The sequence below is a fragment of the Lacerta agilis genome, chromosome 3 (genome assembly GCF_009819535.1).
Source record: "Lacerta agilis isolate rLacAgi1 chromosome 3, rLacAgi1.pri, whole genome shotgun sequence".
Lineage (NCBI taxonomy): Eukaryota > Metazoa > Chordata > Lepidosauria > Squamata > Lacertidae > Lacerta > Lacerta agilis.
This window is the reverse complement of record NC_046314.1, coordinates 63034151-63047472: the sequence shown is the minus strand read 5'-3', so window position 1 is coordinate 63047472 and position 13322 is coordinate 63034151. Positions and strand designations below refer to the sequence as shown.

The 13322-nt window shown below is 44.2% G+C and overlaps 1 protein-coding gene across 1 annotated transcript in view; it reads right to left on the bottom strand.

Annotated features, from left to right (window-relative positions):
• Positions 1-11511, bottom strand: part of PPP1R14C (protein phosphatase 1 regulatory inhibitor subunit 14C) — a 36018-nt gene extending 24507 nt beyond the window's left edge. Inside the window, exon 1 of the mRNA XM_033143984.1 lies at positions 11082-11511. Within this exon, the coding sequence (XP_032999875.1) occupies positions 11082-11360 (279 nt within the window). The 5' untranslated portion in view covers positions 11361-11511. The remainder of the gene's footprint in view (positions 1-11081) is intronic.
• Positions 11512-13322: the final 1811 nt, after the last annotated feature.

Below are 13322 nucleotides of genomic sequence, written 5' to 3'. Positions count from 1 at the left end.
TAGTATTTTACCCTCCTAGTGACCCATTTTTTTTGTCAGTCATGTGTTTTATTATTTACGTGTGTACATTTTAAAACAGAAAAATAAAATGTATTTTTATATATAAAAAAGGAGAAGGGGGCCTGATGAGACTAACTATGCATAGTATATGTATGTTTTCTACCCTGGTACAAGATGGGCCTTGCTTAAATAAAGGTAAGCCACCAAGGTTTAATTTCCCCAAACTTGGACTGTAACCCCAATTGGCAGGTGAAGGGTCATCATGAAGAGAAGAGAAGAGAAGAGTTCAATGAGTGGATTGCAACCTGGGGCAAGTATTCTGAAGATCATGTGTTATGAATGAGCTTTCCCAACATGGAGAATATACAATATAGTATAATTTTATTAGAGACTGATCTTTGATCTAGGGAACAACTGCAGCCATTCATTTATACTGTTTGCACAGCCTCATTCTTGCATGCCATGCTCCGAATGCCAGAGGAGGAAATACATGCTTTAAACTCAATCCAATATTAATCATGGGTTAAGTAGCTTTGACAGCCACTTCCAAGTCTGAAGAATGCCGTCAACTTGGAGAAACTTGTGAAACAGACCTACACCTGGTTCAGCAGATTTCACCACAATCTATAACAGCAGTGTTGAGGAATTTGTTCAGCATGAAGTGCCACTTAAGGACTGGTTGCAGGTGATTTCGGCAGTTTTCACTTAAAGAGTGGTTCACTTGATTTTTAACATGGCAGACACCAATTCCAGATGTTACATATACGTATCCATAGCTTTACTGTTGGAGCCACCCTCAAATGCTGTATGAACAGGGAAATGAAGGCTTGTCTAATCATGATCTCGCCACAGAATATATATTAAGATGTCACCTTGAAGACTTTCATCAGTTTAGCAGCAGCACACCAAAAAAAAAACAACCCGGACCCAGCATGATGATCTGCTAACACAGAGGCAGACCATTGATCCATCTAGCTCAGTATTGTCTTCACTGACTGCCAGTGACTACCCAGGGTTTTGGTCTTTCAGAGTCTGGCGACTGAATTGGGGACCTACATGCAAAGTACTCACCTGCCCTGCCACTGAGCCTCGGCCCTGGTGTTATGCAAAAACCAGTTTGACCCTCAGAGTATGTGCTTGTTCCTAACAAATCAATAGGATTTAATCTGGGACACAATTTCTCAACAAAAACTGTTCATTTCAGATACTGTGGTAACCAGGTACGGACAACAATTTTTTTTTACCCTTACTAGCCCATAAAAAAAATGCTGTCATTCATTCATACTGCTTCCCTTGTCCTTACATTACTTTTGAGGAAGCAGACAGGAAATAATTCCTGAAACTGGGAGGAGTACCCACTCCTGAGGGGGCTTTAAGTTTGTTGGCTTAGTTAACCCCTTCCCTGCCTTGCCAACTGAGAACAGCTCAGTACAATACTTATTGCATAAAGTACACAAAAATAATGGATAAAGAATATTCATATGCTTTTTACAATAATCACTTTTCTATCATATACTTTTGAATTAGACAGCTGCCTCCTTGTTTATCTTACATGAATGGTCACAAAAAGCATTGCCCTCCAAGCACAAAACGTTGAATGACAGAATCTGTAGTATCCAGTCAAATTCATGAGTTTTTTGGATTCTGAATGTAGGTGTAAGCAAAGCCTGCGCATCTGCACAAATGGCAATTTGTCTGCTATTGACTCAGAATATGCTATTCAGAATCACTTCAGTTTCTGCAACTAAGCTCTTTTCATGTATTGAAACAGTACACCAAAAAATATTCTTTTCTTACTGGCAAGAGGGTGCAAGGAGCACCCTCCAATTACTCCAATTTTGGCACAGACTCCAAAAATACGTTGTAGTGGTTGAAGCCAGGGGCGGAGGAAGGGGGCGGTCTGTCCCATGTGTCACCACTGTGGGGGGTGACAAAATGCCGGGTGGCACTCACCACGGGGCCTGCAGCGGGTCCAAGCCACGCGTCTCTCCTGGGAGTGATGCAGTGGCTTGGGTGCCCACAGGCTCCATGTTGCCCCAAACGGTCCACTAGCCACCTCCCCTTCAGCTGTAGGGTGGCTGAGTGGAAGGAGGCAGGCAGACTCCTCGGAGGCCCTGCGGAGCATCCTGCCCAGGCTTGCCCCACCTTGCTGGTGGTTGGCATCGCCCCCACAGGTGCAGGGCACGCAAGCTGCCCCAGGCGCCCAATCAGCTTGCTCTGTCGCTGGGTGAAGCACATGTCCAACAAAACCAGGTATGGGAAACCTTTGACCCTCCAGATATTGCTGAACTCCCACTCCCATCATCATTGTTCATGCTTGCTGGAGCTGATGGGAGTTGTATTTCAGCAACACCTGGAGAGCCAAACATTCCCAACACCTGAACAAAACATTTCCCTAGCCACTTCAGTATCATGTCTTTAAATCAAGGGCCTCTCTCCACCTGTTTTATTACATGTGTATCCTGCAACAGGTTACTGACACAGTAACAGGGAATTAGTGCTGGATTTATCCTGCTTTAGATTGTTCAGCAATACTTCCACAGTGCAACCACATTGCTGCTGTTCAGAGGGGCTATAGTGCAACAAAAGCAGCCCTAAAAATAAAGCAAACATTTGTGGTATAAAGAGGTGTGCTATTTTTCTGGAAAAAGAGGTGCCGGGACTCACCATGAAGGCCTCCCTTGTTCTCTTATAATGGTGCTCACCTGAGAGGTGCCGGAACTGAGTTCCAGCATGTTCTGGCTGGAAAAAAGCCCTGATAAAGAGATGGGATTTCAGTGGGAAGTTACAGAATATGCACCAATTGGAAACGAAGCAGTGTGACCATCCCAACACCTTTGCATGTGCAAATAGCATTGAGAGCAGCGCTGCATGTAACAACAATACCACAAATCATCATGAATGTGCAATAAACAAGATATATGGAGGGACCTCAAGACACTATACTTCAACCTTGTGTTCTAACAAGGTTAGATTCAAAGTAAAGCACTTTTATATCCCAGGAGCTTATCAAGCATGTGCTCAACTTCAACTGGAAATTGGGTTTACGATATTTCTGCAAGTTAATTGTCATCAACACAGATATACAATTTGTGAGAGCACTACGTGAAATAATGAAATATTCAGCAGAAACTAATCATGTTATTACATGCTCCCCAATTTCTGGGTTGTGAGAAGTTTCAGGAGCGCAGTGCTTAATCAAGTTTGATTCTACTGTGGAATGAGGCCAGCAGTGTTTTGTAGTATTTGTGCTTATATACAAATAAATGGGATAAAAACGCTCTACCACATGTTCCAATGTTCAGCGCCACATCAGGGACAAGCAGCACCTCAAAACGCTTCAAAAGCCAACTCCGCTCCCATTTGCCTTTCTCCCAAACTGTCATGTCTTCACATATACAGTTAAAAACAACATCCCCAGGTGAAGGAGGAAGACAGACATGGTTCTCTTCTCCAAATAGTCTCGGCTATTTTCTTAGTCACTGCTAAGACCAGCTATTGACAGCCATCAGCTAATCTCCTGAACAAAGGGAAAGAAATGGGCAATTTTGCCAGGACTATCAACAAATTCTAGGCTCTGGAGTTGGAAGGAATCCCAAAGCTAAACCAAATTCCCCCATCACGTCAATGTGAAATTTAGGGCATATGCAACTGCACATAAGAACAGCAGTCAACACAGGTGGGTTTTGTTTTTTTACCCCTGTGAATACGCCTTCCAAACTTTCATGCTTCAAGAGACACACTTACCTGTCTCCACCCCAAAAGATGATATCCTTGTCAGTTTTGCCCTTCTCCCCTGTGCCTTTTCCCCTTTATCTAAAAGCATTATTTGCACTATCATCTGGTGTCCAACTTTCCCCCTTTTAAAAATTAAGCCACAAGACTGTTCAACAGAGAGAGGTAGGAGGATCCTTTGTGATATCCTAGCTGCTCAGCCAGTCAGTACACTGCACAGGTGAGTGGGGTTAGACTGCTGAGCAATCCCCAGTCAGTCAGGAAGCTCACTAGGTAACCTTGGGACAGTCATGCTCTGTCAGCCTAACTTACCCACAGGACAGTTTGGCAAGGACAAAATGAAGGTGAGTGTGATATACACTACCTTGGAGAAAGGGCGAGATAAATACTGCAGTTAATAATTCTACTGACAAAACTTGTCACATGCCCTTCTGAGTTTGCTCCTCTAGAGGAGACTGTGTACTTAACAGGATGATGAGCACACTTTCCAAAGCAGAGCAGCTCCTATTTTCATACACGTCTGTATGCAATATTATTTCTTGGTCTATGAGAATGCAGAATGCTGGTCTGATCCAGCAGAAGTCTTCTTACGCTCATTGGAGTTTCTGTACAAAAATAATACGTATCTTGGATAGAAGTGTGGGTGTCCTGCTCATCTTCTCATCCACTGCAAGTTCATTTCCTCAGGCTCCAAAGAGATAAGAGATTTTTTATTTATTTGTTTTCAAATAAAATGTATGTGCCATTTTTGGCCCTCAGAAATACACCCTAAAAGCAGCTTAAAATAAAGCAATTAAAGCATAATTTCAACCCAACTGAGTAATTAAACAGAGAAGCATATTTCTCCTGCAACATTTCATGTGGTATTTTGACAGTTCCACAAAGAATGGCATTGTGGTAGAGATGGGCTGCCCAGAGGAAAAAAATGTGACAAGTGGCGTCACTTTACAAAGCAGCAGTATAAGTGCACCTTCAGAGTCCATTCTAGCTCCATACTGTCAACAATGACTGGCAGACTTTGCCCATGAGCCCTTTGAGCACCAGGTATTCTTCCACACCATCATCTCCAGAGCAAGCAGCCAAATGCCCCCACAGCAGCAAAGCAGTGCCCCAAATATAATTCACCATGATGCTTTGGCTAGCAAGCTGAGCAACATAGTTCTCTTGTAGTGGCTTCAATATTCCACTTTTATTAGCTACAATATGAACACTCTCATTGTATATTAATCCCACCTCAGTATACTAGACAATGATGAATGTATGAAGTATAGATTGCTTTTTTCTATCAAGCCAATCCATTTTGAGTCCCTGGAACAAACAGGCTGATATGTATTCTGATTTGACCCTGTTTAAAACACACACACACACACACAAACACTTTATTGTTTGGGACTTGGCTTAAAAATGAACCTCATCAAGTTTCAAGATTCTTTTGATCAGACGGTGGCTGTTTTCACACTGAACTGAACATTTTCCTTTTCCTGTAGTAATTAAGGTGCATTCTTACTGTAGTAACTAGCCATCCTGAAATCACTTCCTTCTGTTTTACCATATCCATTACTTTAAAAAAAAGAAAAGACAAGGGTTCCCTGAATAATGATTTATTTATGTTCTAAATATAGATCATCATCTCACTCACATCAGGTTTCAAGATTTTTAAAGTAACAGGCACAATAAAGAATGCTTTAAAAGTCTTTACCCAACACTTTCCAGATATGATCCATTCTCTGAAGAGTCAAGTCAGAAAATATTTATAGCTTTAAACATCACTTTGTTTGCAAGCTTTATTGCAAACTACTTTGTCGTAAACTAAACCTATTAAAATTGCAGCTTCTATGAGCTGTGTTGCATGAGTGATCCACAGACCCACTACAATCTATTAAGAGGAATGACCCGCACTTAAGATTCTGGAGGGCAAAGTTAGCCAGTCGCAACATTAGTCATCAACCTTGCTTTGCAATGCAGTGCATTTATCTTGTCTAAGCCACGGTTTCTCAAATAGGGCCAGATGAGGCCACCAGGAACAATTGATGCAGCATCTAGGAAACTGGTTTAACGTGGCCACAAGTGGTTTCTATGAGATACTAGTTGTTGTCTACATCTTGAGACCAGAAGGAGTGCTTTGCCTCTGGTTTAGAGCCCTTCTGAGAAGTCCATCCAGGTGTGCTCCCTGAATTGACAGTGATATGGGGATGTGGGTCCCTCCTGATGTTGGGGGGTAGTTCCTCAGGGGATGCATGCTTAGAGAGTACAAACTCCAGAGACCTGTGGGGATGGGAAGTCTCATGTTTCACAGCTCCTGATCTGCAGGATGGAGAGGTAGCATACCAGGGAGGCTATATCTAAAACAAGTCCAAAAGCATTTAAGGTCAATAAAGGTATTCAAGTACCAAAATAATACAAGTATTTTGATGTGTGTAGATAAGGCAGATCATATAACAGGCCATAATGGATTGTCCATCTGATAAAGCCTTTGCATTGTTATAAACCAGCTACCATGGCTATGATCTGTAAGCTTAACATTTAGTTGTGCCTAACCTGGGACAAATAGGGACACGGGTGGCGCTGTGGTCTAAACCACTGATCCTAGTGCTTGCCAATCGGAAAAGTCGGAGGTTCGAAATAGATAAATAGGTACCGCTCCGGCGGGAAGGTAAACAGTGTTTCCGTGTGCTGCTCTGGTTTTGCCAGAAGCGGCTTAGTCATGCTGGCCACATGACTCGGAAAAACTGCCTGTGGACAAACGTTGGCTCCTTCAGCCAGTAAAGTGAGATGAGCGCCACAACCCCAGAGTTGTTCGCGACTGGACTTAACTGTCAGGGGTCCTTTTTTAACCTGGGACAAAGTGAAGAACTCCTACACCAGAATGCTCACCCGTTCACACATTATTCCATGTACCATCTCATGATCTGTGGATGCCAGTGCCTGCATGGGGCTGGGCTGGGCCAAGCCAATTCCAGCAATGCAAGCCTGGGGCTGATCGGATTCTAGTAAATGTATAGTATTCACTTTTGATCCAAGAAATCAAAGCGCAACCTTTATAATAAGAGGACTAGTCAAGCAGATCTTAGAAGTATCAACAAGGTTTTTCCAGCATACTTTTCTAGCCTCAACAACCTTTCAGAGGCTGCAAATATTCACATGTGTGTTATTGCCAGTTCTTCTGACAATAAGCATATGAACTTTTGCAGCTCTAAATTCGGATTAAAGAACTTGCTTATTTAAGCACCAACATGTTAAAGTGCACAACTTTAATGCTACCTTCCTTGCTGAAAATATTATCTGGAATAGAATAGGTTTCTGCGATCTTCCCACCCCCCATGAGAATGGCAAGAAGAAGAAATCAGAACAAGTTTCTGGCTTAGCATTTAATCATCACAATCTGTCTGAGGATTCACTTTCCTGCAGGCGTAAGAACTTGCAGCTTCATTAACCATTTATTTTACAATAATTATACCTAACACATGTATGAATCCAAAGTCATTTCCTGTCTCTGAAATTAATTATGCTTGTGCCCTAATTATATATTTATATTTTACTTTTCTTATAATAACCTGAATGGTCAGTAAAATTACCACTTGCCTTGATGCTCCTAAAGGGGCTAAACACACTTTCCAAATATCTGAAGAAGTGTGCATGCACACGAAAGCTCATACCAAGAACAAACTTAGTTGGTCTCTAAGGTGCTACTGGAAGGAATTTTTTTATTTTAATTTGTTTTGACACTTTCCAAAAATGATCAAAGGCGGAATGAGCAACACTCAATGTCTCCCCCAAGAGCCACAGAGTCTTTAGTGGAAGATGGGGCAGGAGGACATGAATTTTCCCACATAAGCCTTCCATATCATTGAGGAGGAAATGGCTGGCTGGCACCTTGAACAGAAGCACTCAAGTTAGAAGGCAAGGACACGGCAACATTTCACGTTCACATCTTGCAGACTTCAGGTGATTCCTTGACCAGCCTTGCAAAAGCACTTAACACCATACCTAACTCAACTATAGCTGTATAGAATAATGCCCCTGACAAGTTGTGCAAGTGTTGTGCAGCTCCACCCAATAAGACAAATTGGCACACTTTTCTGACAAAGCTTCTTCCAGCTACGACAGTACACTTCACTTAAAACAATGGAAGATGTATATTCTACACTGCATTAATATTTAGAAATTTTCCTTTGACGTGTGCTGCAAGAAACTCTAATGAAACCTGCCCCCGGGTTCTTAATTCTTTAGTAGCTTTCAGTTAGGCTAAGTGCCCAATAAGCCATTAGAACATAAAATGGAGGAGAATTCATCCCAAATGCTTTTTCTGGCCTATTTCTAGATGCTATAGAAATAGCTACATGTGGAATGCCATAATGGAGGACCATCATTGGTTACTGGACACAATGACTACCATATGTTCCACCTCTGCTGTTAGAGGCAGCTTGCCTCTGAATGCCACTTGCTGGGGGATCACAAGTAGGGAAAGCAATACAGTATTGCCCTCAGGTGCTCCCTGCAGGCTTCTGTGAGAGCATGATGCTGGACTAGATGGGCTCTTCTGCTTAATTCATTCACATATTAAGCAGGGAGGGGAGGTGTCTAATTCTGAACCTCCCCCAATGTCTAACCCTTCTCCCATTCCATGACTGCTCTCTCCGGCCAAGTTCACGTCATGTACTGGAGTGAAACAGGCAAGGAAGTGCCTGAAACTATCGTGAGGCAAAGTGTAAAGAGTTCAAGTCTCTTTCCCAACATACTTTTTGTGACAAAAGTAGACCTTTATCCATTAATATGCTGAATGTGTGAACAATCACGACTACCTTCACTTTGGCCCTCAGTGAGACAAAGAAGGGGGGGTCTTTAAGTGTGTGCACATGGAGCATTGCAGCAGTGTGATAAGCTGCTACAAAACACCAGCATGTCAGTGAGTTGACTAGGCTACCACCCTTTGCCGTAACTTAGTTTTCTAATTCCGCAGGATTTTTGTATGGAGTTACCGGTACATTCAATGAGCTCTCACCTCGAGTTTGAAATACTTCAGCAGAGATTCAGGTTTGCCACCTCAATGACAACTAGACTTCCAAGGTCATCACTAGAACTAGATATGGGAGGTCTGTAAATAGCCCATTTCTTAAATTGTTAAAAGCAACAACAACTGAACAGCACACAAATTTGGGAGGGGGAAAAGAGAGAGAATTGAATCTGGACCATGGGGCTCAGGGTGGGGTGGGATGAGGAAAGGAGTTTTTACTTCTTTTGCCCCACCTTGGCACCATTAATCCCAATTACGATCAACCACAAGCTTCTTTGTTTCACAGGACAATATTACAGGTTTGATACCTTTGTCCCCCTTGACAAGGTATTGGGAAAATAGCAGCTTGAGAGTGGGGGATAATTTTCATGGGGAAAACAGTGCAGAGTTGCAAGTCTCCATTTCCCAAACAACCAAGTCTAAATCATAACCCCCTTCCCAGCTGCTATTTATAGTAATAATACTAATAATTTATTATTTGTACCCCGCCCATCTGACTGGGTTGCCCCAGCCACTCTGGGTGACTTCCAGCATATATAAAGACATAGTAAAACATTAAACATTAAAAAGCTTCCCTATACAGGGCTGCCTTCAGATGTACCCTGAAGGTAATATAGTTACTCATTTAATTCTTTAAGAAATTTATAGTTGGAAATATCACACTCTTTCCCCAATTTGCTATTTGAACAGAAGCTAACTATCATAGCAAAGTCAAAAGAACGCAAGTCCAAAAGCAATTCAATCCTGCTAGAAATCAAGCATTCATTCTTCCAATCAAATATAAATTGTGCAAGATACTATTTGCTAACCTGATGAGCACTTGGCTTCCTTAGGGAAAACTCATCATCCCTGAGGAAAGCAGATTCTTGCTTTCCCCATTATACATACTGAACTGTCACTCACTGTTCTTTCACCAGGAAAATTCCCAACGTGTAAGTAAGGGAATAAGCAAGATTCTTATTTAACATGTCCAAGCACAAGCCTTGACACATTCCACCAAACTCCAACATGAAACAGTCTCTGTAGGAGAAAAGGACTGCCAAGTACGTTGAAATGAACCCCCAAAGGCACTGATCTATTTTTTTCCCTCTGGCACTAAGTTGACTACAGACAAGATTAAGGTAGGCAACACTCACGATTTAAAAATATATCTAATCACTCCACCCCACCTCCCAAGCTCCTCTCCTTACAGAAACATCTAGTAACATACGACCTCTAGTTAGTATGCAAGCCTAACAGAAGCACTCACTGGTTGCGATCGATGTCCTCCCCGTTTTACGCATTATCCAAAAGCGGAGAGCCCACTTAGCCTAACAAATTAAGGTTGGCCTCAGATATTAAAACAGTTTCCATCTCTTTGCACTTTAAACCTGCGATCTGAGATCACACTGAGAGGTTAGCAAACCGACAGCTCCGCGTACACTAATGAATATCATTATCAACAGTACGGGGTATGGCAGGCTGGTGGGGTTTTGAGCCAAGAAAGAGCAGCAAATAAAGCATTCATAGAAGTGAGCGCGCTCCTCCGCGTTGCCGGCTGAGGGTTTAAGCTAAGCCGCTGTAGGCAGAAGCGCGGAGGGTAATGAGCATCACATGATCCCGAGGAGAAGCGCCGCATGCAGGAAAACCCAGAACCCCCCACTCAGCACACCTATGGCAAAATATACACGGATTTGTTTTAAGGGGCAACAAGTCAACGTGCCCTTTTATTTGGTTGTGGGAAGTGGGAATCTTGCATAGCTTCTCTCTCTCTCTCTCACTCACTCACTCACTCACACCCTTAAGAGGGCGAAGCTGAAGGGGAGACAGAACACGGGAATGTCATTTAGAGGTGGCTTCATTCAGATTCTCTCTCTCTCTCTCTCTCTCTCTCACACACACACACACACACACACTCCCGGCGTTTTCCTCAGCCAGGAAGATCTTCATACTCCGGTGCAATTTATAAAACGACCGTGATGAAAAGGAATCCCCAATATGCAAATGAGAGGATTAAAAATGGCATGCAAGTTAATTTTTTTAAAAAAAATTGCGATCAAACCACGAAAGCGGTGTTGTAGAAGGCGCTGGAGAAGCAGCGAGTTGCTCAGCCTCTCTGCTCGCCAGGATGCCGCTTCCCGAGGCAGGGAGGGCAGATTTAAAGTACTTGTGGCTCCTACTTGCTGGGCGCTCTCCGGCCAACCGGGAGCCTCTGAGGGCTGTGGGGTGTGTCTGGGGGGCCTCGACGGGGCGCCCTTCCCTTCTGCCTTTCGGATCCGGGCCCCGATCACCCCGAAGGCTCCCTCCCTCCCGTGATCAGTTCCCCAGGAAGGAGCGGGCAGGAGTACAGTACCTCGCAGCCGTAGAGCTGCCCGAGCTGCTCCACGATCCACTCCTCCAGCACGAGCCTTTTCCGCAGCTCCTTGCGATCGTATTTGACCGTCACTTTGCCCTGCTGGTGGCGCCGCTGTTGCTGCTGAACTTGCACCACCGCCGCCGACGGGGCCACCGACTCTTCCCGGGACGAGCCGCCAACGCCGCCGCCGCGGGGGCTCTGGAAGAAAACGCGGTTCCCTCCGCCTCCTCCAGTGGCGGCGGGCCCCGGCTCGCTGCCCCCGGTCACCACCGACATGGTCTGCTTCAGCCCCTGCTTCGCGGAGAGACCCGATCCTCCGGGGGTCTCGGGCTGGCAGGGGGCTCTGCTACGGCTGCCCACCGAGGTGCTCTATGCCCTCCACGCCGCCGTGCCAGAGCGCGCTGCCAGTCCTGCCTGCACCTGCAGCTCACAGCCTCTCATCGCGCTGCTCTCGCCGCCGGTTCAGCGTTGGAAGGAGGGGCGGGGCGTCAGGCGGCCTGGAAACGGGGAGGGGAGAGCGAGCGCCTTAAAGGCGCAACTCGCCGCCCGCCTGACGTCAGGCAGATTCCCGCCCCCCTCAAGCGCTTCTTGGGGTTACCAACGTTCCCCGCTGCCAGTGCTCTTGTGCCTTCTAAGTCAGCAAGCTCCTCAGTGAGGAGGTTGGAAGCTGTATGGAGGAATTAATAGTTTGTGAATTAAGAAAAAGACTTAAACAATATAAGTCTCTTTGGGGAATGTAAGGATTTGTATATATTGGTTTATTTGGATTTTTTGTTTTGTTTTATTTGGAATGTATATTTTTGGACGTATTGGAAAATCAATAGAAAGCAATTAAAAAAAATAAGCAAGCAAGCTTCATTAGGGCTACCACTTTGGGACACGCTTCTTGACTGCATGGTGGCTAGGCTGGAATTCATCAGGTGAAGCTTTGCCCAAGGTTCGCCTGTTGAATTTCCTCCCTCCTGTTAATAATAATTATTATTATTATTATTATTATTATTATTATTATTATTATTTATTTATACCCCGCCCATTTGGCTGAGTTTCCCCAGCCACTCTGGGCAGCTCCCAACAGAATATTAAAAACAAGATAAAAACATCAAACATTAAAAACTTCCCTAAACAGGGCTGCGTTCAAATAAAAGTCAGATAGTTGTTTAGTTGTTCACGCTGGTGGGTCCTTCTCAAAGAGACCCTGTTCCTTTAAAATACTGACACCCAGAGGGGTTTTCATGTAAACGGGGGTAGGATGGGACCGTACAAATTACACATGGAAGAATTTTACTGGGAGAACAAATGCAGTGATGGCACAACGCTCTGTGGCGCTAAATCTAGGAAGGCTCATATGTCACCATAGGGAACCACTGAAATTACACTGGGCTTATACTGGAATAGTGAGCAGGCCCAAACAGAGGGGGGGGGGTGATATGGGCCACTTGCCCCGGGCCTCTGATTCCAAAGGGGGCCTCGGTCAGCATATTCACAATCGCTCACCATTATTTAAATGTAAATACTTAAAACAATCCTTTTCCCTATGTATTTTTTAAAAGCACTATTGTATATCTATATTTTCCATTTTGTCTTTATATGCAGATGTGGTTCAAGCCTTGAAATAAAATTATTTGTCAGCATAACTTTTGTGAAAATTATTTATAAGACTTTGGCACATTTATCTACCTGGCCCAGGCCTCTGCCTGGCTCTGCAAGGGCCTGATAGTGAGACCTTGGACCTTACCGTATGGCATCAGGAAATGGGCTAGTTCTGCACACGCAATAAATCCCATACCCTCCCCCAAAAAAGAAACCAGGGAATTGTAGTTTGCTGGGAATTGTAGCTCTGTGACCTCTCACTACAGTTCCCAGGATTGTGGTGGGGGGTGTACTTTAAATGTATGGTGTGTACACAGCCACTATTGCTGGGAGCACAGGGTATACACCACTGGACGAAAGTGGTGACAAAATATGCAGTGTGTGTGGCTCTCTAACTCATTCTCAGTGGCTACAAATAATGTTTGTAGTGTGTTTTGTGCAAGGTGCTTAAGGGTGAGTTTGCCATCTCCTTTACTAAAATCAACTCCAGAAACTCATCCCGATTGTGACACAGGGCGAGGGGATTTAAATGCACTCCCCCTCCATGCCCTCCTTTCCCCTACAGCTAATCACCCCATAAAGCTTCTATTAGGGAGGAGGGTGTTTTAAGAAGCCTTCCTAGCACCAGGATCCCACCCTAGGAGATTT